The sequence below is a fragment of the Panthera onca genome, chromosome B1 (assembly GCF_046562875.1).
Source record: "Panthera onca isolate mPanOnc1 chromosome B1, mPanOnc1 haplotype 2, whole genome shotgun sequence".
Lineage (NCBI taxonomy): Eukaryota > Metazoa > Chordata > Mammalia > Carnivora > Felidae > Panthera > Panthera onca.
The window spans coordinates 155,138,970-155,156,865 of record NC_138342.1 but is presented as its reverse complement, the minus strand read 5'-3'; the positions used below and the strand labels follow the sequence as shown (position 1 = coordinate 155,156,865).

The 17,896-nt window shown below is 41.0% G+C and overlaps 1 protein-coding gene across 3 annotated transcripts in view; it reads right to left on the bottom strand.

Annotated features, from left to right (window-relative positions):
• Window positions 1-859: 859 nt before the first annotated feature.
• Window positions 860-17,896, bottom strand: part of FBXO16 (F-box protein 16) — a 57,141-nt gene continuing 40,104 nt past the window's right edge. The window contains exons 7-9 of one of the 3 annotated variants that reach the window (XM_078445572.2): window positions 15,223-15,325; window positions 2,314-2,339; window positions 1,700-1,812 (exon numbers count right to left, since the gene is read on the bottom strand). In XM_078445572.2, coding sequence (XP_078301698.1) covers window positions 1,803-1,812; window positions 2,314-2,339; window positions 15,223-15,325 — 139 coding nt within the window. In that variant the 3' untranslated portion in view covers window positions 1,700-1,802. Of the gene's footprint in view, window positions 1,813-2,313; window positions 2,340-8,522; window positions 11,171-15,222; window positions 15,326-17,896 lie in introns of those variants that run through there. The other 2 variants (XM_078445571.2, XM_078445573.2) reach the window with 2 other exon arrangements.

Sequence of the window (17,896 nt, the reverse complement as noted above, 5' to 3'; positions counted from 1 at the left end):
AGAACCCAACCCCCATGCTAGGTAATCCCAGCCCAAATGAAGAACAACAGTGGCTCCTGCCCTCAGCCCTGGCTGAGTACCCAGTGGAAGGCTAGCATGCACTTCCCAACCGTGCCCCTACACCATCTTGGAATTGGCTCTTCCATCCCTCTGTTGGGAATACCCAGAGGGTGTTGTGTGGATCAGAGACAAGTTCTTCCCCAGAACCCTCCCAAACTGCATATTTATGAGGGGAATAACAGGCTCTTGTTGTAAGTTTGGGTGTGGCTTGTTTTATAGGAATAGGTAACTCAAATACAGCTTAAGATAAAACCACTTGTACTAGACGAGCCCTTCTTTCTCTTGATAGGTCCTTGCCCCAGAGGATTCTGGTTTATTTCAGAAGATACTGGGGACATACTCTAGACTGGTTCATTCAAACATATGCCCACAATGTGACTGGATCCTGACATAACCCAGGGGGGCCAGTGGGGCAAAGCAGGGCAGAAGCTGTAGGCCATCCCAGCTACACAGCTGCACCTGACTCCTGGGGGCCGACCATGAGGGCTCAGCCTTCAGGAAGAAGAAATCTTAACTGATAGCCAGCTGCTTTGCCCCATGGGAAGAACACAAGGTCTCATCCTGGGTGTGTTTTCCTTCTTCTCTGCCTCAAAGTCCTGTATTAGTGTCACCTTGGGTGGTGCAAATTAATCAAATGTAAGCTGGTCATGTTTTGTCCTACACCAATCATTTGGGCATCCAAACCACTGTATCCTGGGCCATGCTTCCAGACCATGGAATTTGAATATTTTAAACATTCAAATATGTGTATATTAGTACATGTTATGGTATGCAATATAATAACATAACATGTTCAGCATTGCATGATTGACAAACATTTATTTTTCTATCATTCTGCTTTACTTAGGTAAATTAGTATCTTAGAATGGTAACTTCTGGGACCTTGAAATGGTACATGAGTAGGTGGTTTAGTTTAGAATGTATGACTAATACTTTTGCAGCTAAGTAACATTTTCTATTTTCCAAATTACTCTTTCGAGCCCACTTACGTTGCTTGACTATCAGTTATAATTCCTTCTTGGGAAATGTAATTCCTTCTTGGGAAACACCCCTCCGACCCACTCCTGGCCACATTTCTCCCCAGGCTTCTTTGTTCTCTGACTTCCAGATAGGTTTGACCAAAGCCAAGCACTGTCAGTGTCGAGGGCCAGGGAGTGAGAGGGGTTGGGTCTTCTCCCTCTTCCTTCCCCACTAGGCCTTGGTTTCTGAAGTGGCTGTGTTCCTGCACCACACAGAATACATCCTGTTGGATGGCCCCTCTCCTGTGGCTACAGCTCTTCCTGGGTTCTAGAACAACAACAGGCCCTTTCCCTTTTGCCTCCTCAAAAGCAGGCCATCCCTGCTAACCTGTGTCCCTTTATCAACCACATGGTATCTATCATCACATTTGTATCTAAGTGTGTAAATATGTCAGCACTTATGCCATGAATACCTTTCACTGAAATACTGTAGAATTCGCTATCCCAAGAAGGTACCTAAGCAGAAAGTTTCTAATAGATGAGCCAAGTACTATCCAACTCTCCAATGTGTAGAGCACCTTGTCATTTCTATCGAAATCCTTTCACAGGTTTAAACTGACTCCGGATCTGGAGCCTGGATGGGTATTGCCTGAAGCCCAGAGTGCCTCTGGAGATGCTGTGTGAGGATTTTCGTTGCTGCTTCGGTGGCTGGGAGCCCTGCCCACCCATGAGGAGACCAGGCGAGATGAGCAGGAACTTGTAGAGCAGGGCTGAGTTCTGCACTCAGGGATATCTAGGGAGGAAAAACACATCGTTCAAGTGACAGCCACCAAAACATCACAGAGGAAGCCATATAATTAAACTTATTTTAATGACACAAAACAGCTTTATCAAATTGTAGGGCTGGATGGGATTTAATGAGACTTCTCAATATGACCACCCTTAACCCCCATGCAATCTTCACCTTGAGCTAATAATAAGTTTGTTAGTCTCCAAAGTGCTTTCACAACCATAATTTCATTTGAACCTCAAGAAAATTCTGCAAGGTAGGTAGGGAGGCATTAGCATCTCCGTTTTACAAATAAATGGAACCGAAGAACAGGCAGTTTACGTGCCAGCCCAAGTTCACAGACCAGAAAGGTATTAGGGCCTGGTTTCGAGACTTGGGACTCTCAGGTCAGGTGAGCATAGGTAGAGTTCCCATATTTTCACTCACTACTAATCTGTGCATGCACACATTCGTTCTAAAAAGGCAAAGGCAACATATTTGGTTGACATTCCAACCAAAACTCACAGTGAGAAAGGATATCTCCTGGACATCTGGCCGTGAGCAAGAAAGGGAAGAGGGGAAGATGGGGAGAACAAGAGAAAAAAAGATACGAGCTGAGCTTGCAGGAGCAGGAGCAATGGAGTCTTGTAAGTTCCCTCTTGCGTTGGCCCCTACTCGGCAGAGAGACACAAGGAGACGGGGCAGGTATGCAGATACTGTAGCCTTCCCTGAATAAAATCCTGATCCCACAAGATTCCATATTCAGCTGGCATGGCCCAGCCATCAGATGGTTTGTTATATCCCTCTCATGCTCTGCTGGGTATGTTTGCAGCAGAGTTTCTGTTAATCTGGAAGTAATCCTACTTTAGGCTTTGACAAATCAAAAATTGCTTCAGCCTAGGCGCCTGGGTGGCTCAGTTGGTTGAGCGTCTGACTTTGGCTCAGGTCATGATCTCACGGTTTGTGGGCTCGAACCCCCAGTCGGGTTCTGTGCTGACAGCTGGGAGCCTGGAGCCTGCTCTTGATTCTGTGTCTCGCTCTCTCTCTGCCCTTCCCCCACTCATGCTCTGTCTCTGTCTCTCTCAAAAATAAATAAACAAAAAAAGAAATTGATTTAGCCAATGACTGCTGTCTCCTTTTCTCTTCTCCAGGGAACCAGGTCCCTCATTATTCCACAAAGATGCCCCACACTGTCTGGTCTTGCCTCACACCCTACACTAGCCTCATGCACTCTATTTCTTCTCTACATCTAGCCTATCCTTCAAGGTCTACCTTCTCCAAGAAGCTTGAGTGTCTTAACCCTCAGGGATTTCTGCCTCAGCTGGATTCCTGAAGCCATTATTATTGAGACCTCAGATTTTGCATTAAACATATGTTCTTGGACATTTGTATTCATTCCTGGATGTAATTATTTGTGCCCTGACAGGACTGCAAACTTCCTGAGAGCAAAGCTGGAATCTTACACTTCAGTGAATCTATGGGTTCCTGCCTATAGGAGATCCATACATTTTTGTTGATAATTTTTCTGGAAAAAAGTAGGTAAAACTGGAATTAAATGTAGTAAGTTGTTAGACTTGGAGAGGAAAAAGGGGAAGAAAAGGGAGTAGGTAATCTTCCCTCTTTTGCAGCTTTCAGTGTTGTTTTAAGAGCAATGGAGAATAAGCATTTTCAGTGTTCTAAGATCAACATAAAGTAAGAGAACAGAGGTGTTCCTTTCTGCTATTTTAGTGACAATGAAGGTAAAAATAATACTTGTTGAATGAAAAAAAAGGACTAGTTCTCTGGGATACAAGAATGGGCTAGTCACACCTCACCTGTAACAGTTTCAAATTTAATCCTATTACTCTGCAAAGCTTATTTATCACTGCATTTGAGGATCTTCTTTCTCCTAAGTCCCCAGGGGAAAGTTCACATGCTGAGGCAGGCTTCTCTCAAACTCTCCTTTTTAGCCAAGCAGGTCCCAGGGATTCACTTCCCCATACCCACCATCCCCCCCACCCTTGGTAATTGCCATTGCCTATCCAGACTGTTGGGTTCCTCTTTCCTCTAAGATTGGCTCTAGAAAGATGGTCTCCATACATTCACCCTTTCTTTCTGTCCCTGAAAACAAGTTCGTAGACCCTCTTCATTTTAAGGCTTTAATTTCCATCATTGCAAGAGAAAAGATAAGATTTAAGGGAAAAACATGAGGAAGTTACATAAAGGGTATAAATCTGACAGTCTTGTACCTTGATCCACAGCATCTGATGATCTGGTTAAAATAACTGGCAATGTGTTTTATACCAACATTGGTTATAAGATAATAGAAAAATACACATTGGTCTCTGCTCCATGTTCCTGACACAGGGCTCCTCAAACCCTTATAATTTCCTGAGTGATAAGAGCACTGGAAGCATCTTTTGTTTTATTGAGGGGACTCTGGATGGGCTCCTGGATGGGGACTGGTCACCAGAAAGGCCAAGCCATGATTAGAAGCTTAGAATTTTCAGCCCCATTGACCATCCTCCAGAGAGGGGAGAGGAGCTAGAAATGGAGTTAATAATTGATTGTGCCTTGGTGCCGAAGCCTCCATGAGAATCCCAAATGGATGAAGTTGCTCTTACAAACAATGTTGTTATAAATTATCTTTACTTACGTGCAGGTCCATCTGCTGTAGCCTTTCCTCAGTCTATTCCCATGAAGAGGGAGGGAATCAGCTACCGATCTTTCTCAACTCACAATGGGGTTATGTCCCGATAAACACACCATGAATTGAAAATATTGTAAGTCAAAAATGCATTTAATACACCTAACTTACCGACCATGATAGATAGCTCAACCTAGCCTACCTTACACATGCTCAGAACTCTTACATTAGCCTACGGTTGGGCAAAATCATCAAACACACAGCCTATTTTATAATAAAGTGTGGAATAGCTTATATAATGTATTGAATTTTTTAAAAAAGTGAGAAACAGAATGGTTGTGTGGATACAGAATGGTTGTAACTATCAGCTGTTTACCCTCGTGATTGTGTGGCCGACTGGGAGCTGTGACTCCCCGGCCTGCATCACAAGAGAGTGTTGTACTACATATTGCCAGCCTGGGAAAAGATCAAAATTCCAAACTCAAAGTATGGTTTCTACTGAATATGAATCACCTTTCACCATTGTAAAGTTGATGGTTAATCCTAAATCAAACCATTCAAAGCCAGGGACCATCTATCATTTAAATACATTTTTCTTTTTTTTTTTTTTTTTTTTTTTTTAATTTTTTTAACGTTTATTTATTTTTGAGACAGAGAGAGACAGAGCACGAACGGGGGAGGGTCAGAGAGAGAAGGAGACACAGAATCTGAAACAGGCTCCAGGCTCTGAGCAGTCAGCACAGAGCCCGATGCGGGGCTTGAACTCACATACCGCGAGATCATGACCTGAGCCGAAGTCGGACGCTTAACTGACTGAGCCACCCAGGCGCCCCTAAATACATTTTTCTTGCTGGTTGAACTTACTGTTCTCTTTTCTTTTCTCTACACCCTACATGCGATGCTGCTGGAACCTATGACTCCGAGGTCAAGAGCATGTGCTCTACCAACTAAGCCAGCTGGGAGCCCCTTACTGTTCTTTTTCTAGAGATATTTACCCAACAATATTTCTTTAAAAAAATTTTTTTTTAATTTTCTTTTTATGTTTATTCGTTTTTGAAAGAGAGAGACGGAGCACAAGCAGGGGTGGGGCGGAGAGAGAGGGACACACAGAATCTGAAGCAGGCTCCAGGCTCTGAGCTGTCAGCACAGAGTCCGACACAGGGCTCAAACTCACAAACTGTGAGACCATGACCTGAGCTGAAGCTGGACGCTCAACCAACTGAGCCACCCAGGTGCCCCTACCCAATAATATTTCTATGTCTCGTCAGCATGTCTTTAAAAGGGAAGACATTTATATGTAAAGGCCATGCTTTACATAACAGAAGTCTCCAGGGTTCTGTTCTTGTCCCACTTCCTAGGCAATCAGTACCTACATCTTCAATTGCTGGTTTTATATCTCTTGCCCCGCTGTCCCTCCTGAGCTCTTGGCTCATAAATTCAGCTCTCTTCTGAATATGTACACTGGTACTCCTACAGGTCTCTCGCACCTAGCATGTCCTGCTGCGTTTCCAGTCTCAGTGATGGGTGGTATGAGCATTAACACAACTGTCCAATCCAGATACCTAGGAGTTACCCCTTCCTTGATTGGAAGCTTTCCCCCTCCAGCCTGTAAGCCCCTGGAGGGCAGGGACTGTATCTTATTATGGTTGTATCCCTAATGCCCACCCTTGTACCTGTAAATATTTGTTGGATAAATGAATAAATATATGAATGATTTTTCCTCTTTCATTTCAGGGCAATGGCTAAAAGCACCTTGCAGGTGGACTTTGAAGTAGAGATAGAAAATTCTTATCTTCAAACTGGATGGTCATTTTATTGGGCACAGAAGAGTGAGAATGGGGAGAGGCTATGGAGGCTGAGTGACCCAAGAAAGGGTAGGACCTTATAGGAGGCTATGACCCAAGAAGGGCTATCAACCCAGGAACAAGCAGCTTGAATTGTGTATAGCAGCTTGAATATACTTCTGGGTGTCACTCCCCACTTCAATTTTGTTTTCTGGTTCTCCATTCACATTATTTGCAGAAACTTGCAAATGATCATTGATACAAACAACACCACTGGATAAAACCAGGGATCATTTAAGAGAATAGACTAGGTAAGGAGTGTCTAGATATGGAAAACAGATAGATATAGTAACCATAATGACAGCCCCTGCTGTGTGTCAATCATCCTTCTAGAAATACCAGTAAAAACAATTGCACATATCTGACTGCCTTGTGCTGTGTCATACCTTTATTATTTCATTTAATCTTCCCAAGCCTGTGATATGGTAAAGAAAGGTAAGGAAGAAAGGTAAACAATCTTCACTCCGTAGGAGACCCTATCCACCTTCCCCTTTTACAAAAATCTACACTCAACACTTTCTTATGACACCCAGTTCAAGAGTAATGTGGTAATACTATGTATAAACATGGAATATTGTATTTGAAAATAATAAAGTCAGAAGTATTTTGTTTTAGTCATATAAACACAGCTTCAACTCACTCTTAGAAATTGTCTCAGCATAGGATATGGGTTGAGCAATAAGTAAGGGTCACTGGTGGGGACAAAGGTTCAGAGGACAGAGAAGGTGGCTGAGGAGTGCTCGCCTGAGAGGGGTTTCCTTCTGGGAAGAAAGTCTTAGAGTCCTGGATGCTTAATCTCCAGAATGGAGCTGCTTCCTGGATTTTTCAATCTGAGAATTCTGTGAGAAGGCTCCCTGCTGTCCTCCTGCCTACTTAGGATCCCAGATTGCTGCTCAGAGCCGTGTGGTCACCCTTCCAGGGGGCCCCTGCTTTGGTCAACACTATGGAGAGGGTGTTCCCTTTTTGTCCTTGCTCACTCTGCTTCCGTGAGAAACAGAGGGAGGGTGTTAGGGAAAAATCATCAACAGAGTTTTAAAGAAGTCACAGGCTTGTCTTTGCTCTTGGTTTATCTTTTAAGGAACCTTGGGGTAGAGCTGTGAGCTGTGGAGGAAGACTAAGCAACCCCTAGGCAGGGTTTTGAAATTTAAATCCAAGACTATGTGATGGCACCATTCAGTCTCCCAAGTGAAGTAAGGTAGGGGTGTGTTGCAAAATGTGCATAGGCCATAAAGTTCCAATGGTTGTTTGTTAGTAATGATTGTGAACTCGGATTTCAAAACAGCCATGTCTTAGAAAATTGGCTTCTAATGTAGTTTGTGGTGAAATGCTATATTACTAAATGTTATACAACACACAAATATATATACTACATACATATATGTGTGTATGTGTTCATTCACATATAAATGTGTGTATGTATGAATGTGTGTGTGTGTATATATATATATACACACATATATACTTTTTTTAAATTTTTATTTATTTCTGAGGCAGAGAGACAGAGCATGAGCGGGGGAGGGGCAGAGAGAGACACACACAGAATCAGAAGCAGGCTCCAGGCTCTGTGCTGCGCTGGCAGCACAGAGCCCGACGCGGGGCTCGAACTCACAAACTGTGAGATCATGACCTGAGCCGAAGTTGGTCGCTCAACCGACTGAGCCACCCAGGCGCCCCTATACTTTTTTTTTTTTAAGTAAGATCTAGGCCCAAAGTGGGGCTTGAACTCACAATCCTGAGATCAAGAACCACATGCTCTACTGAGCGAGCCAGCCAGGCAGCCCACATACATATATATTTTAAACCCAGCAGTAACAGTGATTAAATACCCATCATAACTAATATGTATATAACTAATAATATTACATAACTCACAAACATGGTTCTTCTCTTCTGATAGATCCCAAAGAGAAGCCAATTTGTGTCAAATATTTTGTGTGTAACTCTTAAAAACAAGTAGCCATTATGCTACAGTCTGAATATTTAGTGAGGGGCGCCTAAGTGGCTCAATCAGTTAAGTGTCTGACTTCGGCTCACGTCATGATCTCGCAGTCCATGGGTTGGAGCCCCGCATGGTGCTCTGTGCTGACAGCTTAGAGCCTGGAGCCTATTTCAGATTCTGTGTCTCCCTCTCTGCCTCTCTCTGGCGCTCTGTCTCTGTCTCTCAAAAATAAATAAATATTAAAAAAATTTTTTTTAATAAAAAATAAATATTCAGTAAAAGAGAAGCAGGTAGAGTCACTCTTGTTGGAAATGCCAGGGTAATTTATTATGCAAAGCATCACAAAGAAGATAACAAGACAGAACAAGAAAACTATGCTCTTTTAGAGGCAAAGGATAAATGCAAAGACTCTAAGTAGTGGTCCTTCCTAAGAGTTAATTTTGCCCCCGGGATTCTTAGCAATTAGGCCCTTTCTTCTCATAGGCATCAAAAATTAACAACAACCAATATTGTAATTAGTAAGCAGAGGAGCACAGGTAGCACAGAATTCACAGTATTGAGTTCAACACACATGCACAGTTCAGTCTGAGTGTGGAATAAAAGACCCAATGTCGCTGAGGAGGGAATACATGTATGTATGTGCAGGGGCAGACTGTACAGAGACCATGCAGGAAAAAAAATAGGTAGCTCACATTTCAGCCGCTATGGATGCAATCACTTTTCACATAGTGGAAACCATGGGGGAAAGAAAAGACAAAGGGAGCTAAAACTGAGGGCAAGTAAAAGTACAAGCGAGAAAGAGAAGCTTATTCCATAGGGGGGGAGCCTGCTGCCAATGTCCCTTGGCTGCTGCCTGACCTCTCTGCAGCTTTCACCATCAGTGCTCTCTCTCTCTCTCTCTCTCTCCTGCAGCCTCAGGCAGTGACCTGGTAGGATTTTGATACTGGTAATTGCTATTACCCACACCAGCTGCTACTTACTGAATACTTATTTGAGCTAGGCACTACTAAATGCCTTATACCCCCTCTGCTAACTCTGTGAGGTTAGTGTCATTACTAACTCCATTTTACAGATGAGGAAACAGAACCTCCCAGAGGTTGATAACTGACCCAAATCACTGAGCTAATAAAACTGGTGCCATGGGCCACCTGGCTGGCTCAGTTGGCAGAGCATGAGACTCTTGATCTCTCGGGGTCATGAGTTCAAGCCTATGTTGGGTCTGGAGCTTTTAAAAAATAAATAAATAAAATAGGGGCACCTGGGTGGCTCAGTCAGTTGAGTGGTTGAGCATCTGACTCCGGATTTCTGCTCCAGTAGGATCATGATCTCACAGTTCAAGGGTTTGGGCCTGCTTAGGATTCTCTGTCTCCCTCTCTGCCCCTCCCCCCACCAAAATAAATAAACATTTAAAAAACAAATAAAATTGTGGTATCAGGCATTGAACCTAGGCTGTTTGAGTCCCAAACCTATACTCTTGGTCAGCAAAGTGAAAGATAATATGGTATTTCTTTTTAAGTTTATTTAAGTAATACTCTACACCCAACATGGGGCTTGAACTCATGATCTGGATATCAAGAGTCTCATGTTCTTCCAACTGAGCCAGCCAGGTGCCCTGCAAGATAAGATGGTATTTAATGAGAGAGAACACAAACAAGTGTTGAATACCTAAGATACACCTGGCATTTAGTCCGGACAACAATCCTGCAAGGGAGGAATCATTATTCCCATTTTACAGATGAAGAAATAGAGGCTCAGAAAGGTTTGGTCACTCACTTATCCAAAATTGTGCCATTTGGTAAAAGAACTCTGGTCTCTCTGACCACAAAGCCCATATTCTTTCTTACTCTGTATTCCAAATGGAACTCTCATGAGTTTCACTGATTGAGCTGAATAATTAAAGATCTCTCCTGTTGAGATTTCTAATTCTGCCCATCCAAACCAAATAAACAAACACCTGGGGAAGTCATCAGACTTTGAAAGAAGTCTATTAAAGACTGCCTGTAAGGAAACCACTGCATGGGTTTGTTTCGTAAATACTTCTGTTACAGTTAATTGTATTTTCTAAAGTTCAAAGAAAAGGATAGGAGACAGAAACCAGTTTCCATTGGTTTATAATCAGAACTCACCAGTGTAATTGATTCTTTCTGGTATTCTATGCAAAGTCACTTTAGTCACAGCTGTGTCCCTCTGGCATCAGAAGAAACCAGGGAATAAATGTGCAGGGGACTGTGGGGTTCTGCAGCTCCAGGCTTTAGTTAGGCAGGAATGGACTTTAAAGATGGTGGGATCCAAACTCTCATTTTATAAATGGGAAAATGAAAACTCAAAGTTTGAGTGACTGCTAGTTAATTGTAGAGCAGAGGCCAGAAAACTGGCTTTCCTGATTCTTAAGCCATTGTTCTTTCACGACAAGAATCAGCTATCACTTTGGAGTATATTCTTTTTTCCTCCTCTTCTGATTCAGAGAGGGGATGAAAAAAAGGTGACAAAGCTTACAGAAGCATTTAAAAGATCAGGACTCTAAAAACCAAGTTAGCTTGGAAAGCGTTGGAAGGTAACTGCAGAAGCTTGAATTAGCAGAGTACAGAAAAAGATAAGGTCTTATCTAGAGCAATTAGAGTAAGCAGGCAATTAAAGGCTTTTGTTACTTGCATTTAGGTGAATGGTCTGAAACAGCAAGCTTTTTGAAATCCGTGGCCAGATCAGAACCTAGAAAGTGAGGACTTCTCTGATCGCCAAGAAAAAGCAGTGTGAGCTAAAAGGTACTTAATGTTTTTACACTTAACTTGGTAGGAAAAAGAAAAAGAAAAATGACATGAAACAAGATGTCAGCTGGGGTCCTCTGAGTCTACCTCCAGGTCCCAGGACGTCCAAAGCCCACCCTTCAGTTTTTGTGAATTGTCCCAGGAGGTTTTGTTTTTCCTGTCTTCTAGACTTCCGAGATCTTGCTTCCATGTGTAAATTGAGAATTTACTGTAGAGATGGAAGGCGGGGTTTACATCTCAGTAACAGCAAATAAATTCGGATCTGAATGGGTCCTGGCCTCACTTCCCGACCTGTCTCAGCACCTGGCTGGCTCTTTCTCCACCACTTCTCTCCCTCCTCCCAAGCTGGAAGAGAAACAACAAACTTCCTCTAATCTCCGGCAGAGCAGGTTTCCCTTCCTCTGGAGACCAGGTGCCTGTAACATCCAAGCCCTCAAGGTGGCATCCCTCCCCACAAGCTCATCAAAGCTTTCCCCCAAGGAGACAGCTCCCTCTTTCCCCTTCCTGAACAGGCATTGTAGGTCTGGCTGTTAAGATTTGGAGAAAAAAAAAAAAAAAAAGAAATTCCCATGTCTTTATACAAGATGGAAAATTTTCTTAAGATAGTACTTGCTGGGGTCCCTGGGTGGCTCAGGCAGTTGGGTGACTCTTGATTTGGGCTCAGGTCATGATCTCATAGTTCTTGGGTTTGAGCCCCGTGTTAAGCCCCATGTCTGGCTCTGTGCTGAAGGCTCTAAACCCATTTGGGATTCCCTCTCTCTGCCCTTCCCCTGCTTGCTCCCACGCACACGCGCACGCTCGTGCTCTCTCTCACTCTCAAAATAAATAAATAAACTTAAAAAAAAATTTTTTTTAAAAGATAGTACTTGCTGTACTGTGGCGTTTATATATTTAAATTGCTTTGTTCTTTATGAAATTTTAATAACTAAGAGCAACGGACATTTCTTTATATAATTTTAATAAACAATCTTCAAAATTATAAAGCATTAGTGATCAGACCTAGGCTTTATTCCCATCTTCTATCAATGATTCACACCAGAAGGGGTTAAATGAAACAGCTGTAAAGAGGCAGCTTTAGAATTGAAAGCCATACATGGAAATCAGGTACCCTTTAAATGGGCAGGTTTTGAAAGCTCAAGTCTAGTAAATAATACAAAACATCACAAGTTCACCGTAATACATGTGGATCTGAAACTGTTTCCCTAAGCAGATTTCTCTTTTTGGAGACATTTCTCATATTTGAAAACTATAAATCGTGACAGACAAAAAGTGAAGAAGACGGGTCTCAGTAGCCTCATGGCCACAGTCCTGGAGAGATGACTTAAGGAATATTCTCTGTATTCTCTTATACTCCCGAGCTTTGTTCTGTTTCAACCCTTCCATTCCACAAAGCTCTACCTTTTCCAAGTATCCAAGTATTTTCTGCTTACAGGGGCAAGAAAGACTCAGTGTTCAGGTGTCAGGCACCTGCTGGGCAGAGCTTTGTGGGTCTGTCCTTCTCATCCTCACCTTAATAATATGTTCCCGAGTTCTGCCTGCTCCCGTTTCTCTAGTTCCTCCTGAAATCTTCCTACATACACCTATCTTAATGACGTGAGACCTTTCTATCAAATGAACACAGGGTTCCCTCTGCTGCAATTGCATGGGGCTTTGTCCACCACCCTCTCCATAGTGGCAATTCTCAGAGTTTTCCTTGCTTCTCTCCTTCTGTCCCCTAATTCAATTTCTTCAAAACCCATTTCCTCTTCTCTGTGGTCCCACATCCAGCATTTCCAAAATTTGCACAATCGCCTTGCATCACTTAGGAGGTTGCTTATTTCCTCTGAGCTACGTGGCCCACTGAGAGAGCAAACTGCCACTGCCTGGAGAGGGGGAAACCTTAGCCACATGCAGCCTCGTGGCCCAAACGGCCAGATCAGACTGAGAAAAAGATCCTAGCACACTTTTGGAGGGTTTAATTGTGCTTTCTGCTCCTTATCAAAAGTACGAAGCATAAATAGTGATTATAATTAGTACATTTACATAAACAACACAAGTAGATCACCACCATTGCACACTTCATTTTATTAATAGCTTCGTTGTTCTCCATCATTGTTTAATTTGCCCTGGTTTCCCTTCCAGCTTTAATTAGCACAACTTTTAAAGTTTATAAATATAATGAATTTTTTAACTTAAGCAAGCCCCTCTAGTGTGTGACAGATGGTTAATGTCAAAAGCCCATGGGGAAGGCTTCTGTTTAGCCTTTGATTTTGTTTTGTTTTTTAGGCCAGAGAAATGTTTGTGCTGATAATTTGTAAGCATACATCAACCATCAACTTTTATGTGCTTTAAATTCCTGGCTCTCCCCTGGATTTCTCTTCTACTCCTGGCCCAGGAGGGGCCTGGAAACCAGGCAGAAGCATGCCTAAATGGCCTATGTGATAAGCCTCATAAAGTTATTTTTCTCAATTAATGGTTTTCACTGACAATTTTACTGCTCTGCTTTCAGCTTCCTCATTCCCTTGGGCATCTGTACATATGTCTGTGATAAGCCTCATCCAGTCCAACAAAATTGGCCCCTCAGAATACAGACTGCCCTATTTTTAAAAAAGCTCATTTTATAAAAGCTCTCTCTTTTTTTTGAAACATAACACTTGAAAATACATTTAAACAGAAAGTAATAGAGCTTTAAAAGAGAGCTATAAAAGTGATTTATTCACGAGTACATACTTATTCCTCTCCCAATTGACATCCACTTTACATTAATTTTCCTTGCGTGTGTATCCTCAGCTTTTTTTCCCTAAATCTTTACTGCTAAAATGAACTTTTTATTTCATCCTTATTCTCTTCTACTTTGCTCCAAAGACTCATACGGGCTGAGAGAGATCCACTGGGGGTACATAACCACAATTTGGGAAACTCTGCTCTGAAATAATAATGTTCCCTAATTTGCTCCAATGTTCCAACAAAATTGGCCCCTCAGAATACAGACTGCCCTATTTTTAAAAAAGCTCATTTTATAAAAGCTCTCTCTTTTTTTTGAAACATAACACTTGAAAATACATTTAAACAGAAAGTAATAGAGCTTTAAAAGAGAGCTATAAAAGTGATTTATTCACGAGTACATACTTATTCCTCTCCCAATTGACATCCACTTTACATTAATTTTCCTTGCGTGTGTATCCTCAGCTTTTTTTCCCTAAATCTTTACTGCTAAAATGAACTTTTTATTTCATCCTTATTCTCTTCTACTTTGCTCCAAAGACTCATACGGGCTGAGAGAGATCCACTGGGGGTACATAACCACAATTTGGGAAACTCTGCTCTGAAATAATAATGTTCCCTAATCACAATCACTGACTTTATTAGTCAGTGGGGAAAGAAAAATTCCTAATTCCTTTTTTCTGAAGTTACTTCAAATGCACTTTTACAATCATGCCCCACTGGGAGCAGGAAAGCATACCTTTTTCTTAGGTCAGTGGAACCTTCACTCTATAAGGAAATAATCTATAGAGACCCCCCACCCCAACAGACTCACAGCAGAAGAAAGAACCAATGATAATTGTACTCCCTTTATATTGTATACTTTCAAAGCAGATTCATCCATTTCACTTCATCCAGTCTGTTTTTTATTTTTTATTTTTTTAGCAGATAAGAAAATAGAGGTGTAGAGTCTCATGGTAATAAAAGCTACAGGGGTGCCTGGGTGGCTCAGTTGGTTAAGCGTCCAACTTTGGCTCAGGTCATGATTGTGGGTTCAAGCCCTGTGTTGGGCTGGTGCTGACAGCTCGGAGCCTGGAGCCTGCTCTTGATTCTATGTCTCTCTCTCTCTCTCTGCCCCTCCCCCACTCTGTTTCTCTCCCTCTCTCTCTCTCTCTCAAAAATAAACACTTAAAATATTAAAAATAAATAAATAAAAGGTACAGCACAGGGATTATAGGCACTGATATTATGATAGCGTTGTGTGGTGTCATCAGATGGTAGCTACAACTTGTGGTGAGCAAAGCTTAACATATAGAGATGTTAAGTCACTCCTTTATACACCTGAAATTAATGCAGCATTGTACGTCAACTATACTCAAAAAAATTTTTTTAAATAGAACCTAAGAGAAATTAAATAAAAGATGTCTTTAAGGTCACACAGCTTGTCAGAGACCAGAATTTAAACCACCACTTGATGATTCTGATTAAAAAAAACAAATTTAGTTTCACAAATAGGATTCAAGATCCAGCAATCTTCACAAATGTTATGGTGGGGAAGCTTTTGTAAGCAATACTTACCAGTGACTGTGCTTTCCTTAGTTTAGATCTATCCTGCAATTTATTTTTCTTATCATGTGACTGTCGGCTGAAATCTGGGTTCATTTCATGTCTTTTCCTCCTTCTGTAAATTAGAAATCATTGGAAAATTACAAACAATCATTTTAAATTTGCATGGCTATTTGTCTGTTTGATTTTGTTGTTCCTATGATTTAAATGATTGTTTTCACTCAAGTGGAAATGGGCCAAATGTAGATCATAAGAGAACTGGTTGAATAAACTCTGATGCATCCACACAATGGAGTACCATGAGCTATAAAAAGTAAGGCAGGGTAATTCTACATACAACTGTGGAGTGATCACCAGGATATATTGTTACATGAAAAAAGAAAGGTGGGGGTGCCTGGGTGGATCAGTTGGTTAAGCTTCTGACTTAGGTCAGGTCATGATCTTGCAGTTCATGGGTTTGAGCCCTATGTCAGGCTCTGTGCTGACAGCTCAGAGCCTGGAGTCTGCTTTGGATTCTGTGTGTGTCTCTCTCTGCCCCTCCCCTGCTCACACTCTGTCTCTCTCTCTCTCAAAAATAAATAAACATTAAAAATGTTAAAAAAAAAAAAAAAAAAAAGAAAGGTGAATAAAGTGGTATGTTTATTTCAAAAATGCCTGTGTGTATTTGCTTAAATTTTTTTAAATGGAAGGACGACACCATAACATCTTGAAAAATGGTTACCTATAAGTAGGATCCCTATGTGATCCAATCAAGAACAAAGAACAGTATGGAGGGGTAGGAACAGAAGCTAGACTTCTCCAAATATACTTTGTTTTATATATTTGACTTTGGAACCATCTCAATTTTTCTCAAAATTATAAAATAAAACAAAGGAAGAAAATCCCTAAAATCTAAGAACAAATAAAAGAAACAACCTTGTCTATGGAGTTAGTGGCATTATTACACATGGAGGAATTAGTTAGTTCATGGGACTTTAACACAGTAATTTGTCCGCATATTCTTTGTAGTATTCTACTAAGAACTAAGGACAAAAATACAGGCAAAGAAATCTTAAACTGTTTTTTAGTAATCCTATTGTTTGTATTAATATTAGTATTGGTTTTCTAAAACTATCATACATATTAGGATAAAGTAGGGATCAGCAAACTGCAGCCCAGAGGTGAACTCTGGCCCAATGCCTATTTTTGTAAATAAAGTTATATGGGGACATAGTCATGCTTATATTTTTTTGCATCTCGTCTTTGACTGTTTTCAGACTACAATGGCAAAGTCGAACAGTTGTGACAGAGATATATCCTGTAAAGCGTTTATTCTCTGGCACTTTCCAAAAAAGTCTGCCTGAAGTAATGGATCTAAGCAATGATCCTCAATAGCCACTAACATCACAAAAAAAGAGACAACCGGAGATTTGCACCTCATGATGGAAGTACATGATCCTATCTCCTCAAGCCTCTAGCTCTGACCACCAGTATGGCCAAGTACAGGAGACAGAGGGACATGCCAAGCTGCACGTTGGGAGTACAATCAGCAAAATCAGAATGTGAGAAGCTCTACAGAATAAATAGCCTGATTTCTATAACAAACAAATTGCAAGGGGAGAAAAAAAGGACAGAGGATAAGCCTATAGATCCAAAAAAAGAAAAAAGAAAAAAAAAAGATTTAAGTGACACATGGACTAAATACAACATGCAAACCTTATATGGAAGCTGATTAAACAAACCAACTGTTTAAAAATACCTTTTATCAGACAAAGATACCTCAAAACTGGTTTGATATTTGATTTATTACGAAATCATCCATGGATTTAGATGTGATATGAAATATCACAATTTCAATATATATTGAAATATATATGAATGAAATAATACAACCTTTAGATTTGTCTTCAAAGTAACCTGGGGAAAGGGAACAAGGGGTGAGGGATAAATGAAACCAGATTGGTCATGAGTTCAAAACTGTTAATGCTAGCTGATGGTTACAAGTGGTTGTATTTTGATATTTGAATATCCAGTATAAAAATTTTTATTTAAAAAGTCCAGCTTTGCTCAAATATTTCTTGTTGCTTAGTTTTCAAAAATGTCCCCCAACTTTTAATTAAGAACTTTTGAATATAAAGAACATTTGAAAGAATAGCACACTGATTACCCATATACTCTCCAACTAGATTCAACAATTACTAACATTTTGATATTTTTGCTTTATCCCTGTCTCTATATAGATACATATATATAGATACACACATCACGTATATATGTATGTGTGTATATATATGTATGTATGCATTTTTCCCATACTGTAAGAAAATAAATTACAGACACTTCACCCCTAAATACTTCAATACTCATCTCCTCAGAGAGTATTTGCCTACCTAACCACATTAGTGTCATCATACTTTGGAAAATTAATGGTAATTCTTTAATATCATTTAATATTCAATTCATATTCAAATTTCTGCAATTGTTCCAAGAATGTCTTCTATAACCTTTTTTTTTTTAATGTTTATTTATTTTTGAGAGAGAGAGACACGGAGTGAGCAGGGGAGGGGGAGAGAGAGGGAGACCCAGAATCTGAAGCAGGTTCCAGGCTCTGAGCTGTCAGCACAGAGCCTGATGCTGGGCTTGAACTCACAAACTGTGAGATCATGACCTGAACTGAGGTCGGATGCTTAACCGACTGAGCCACCCA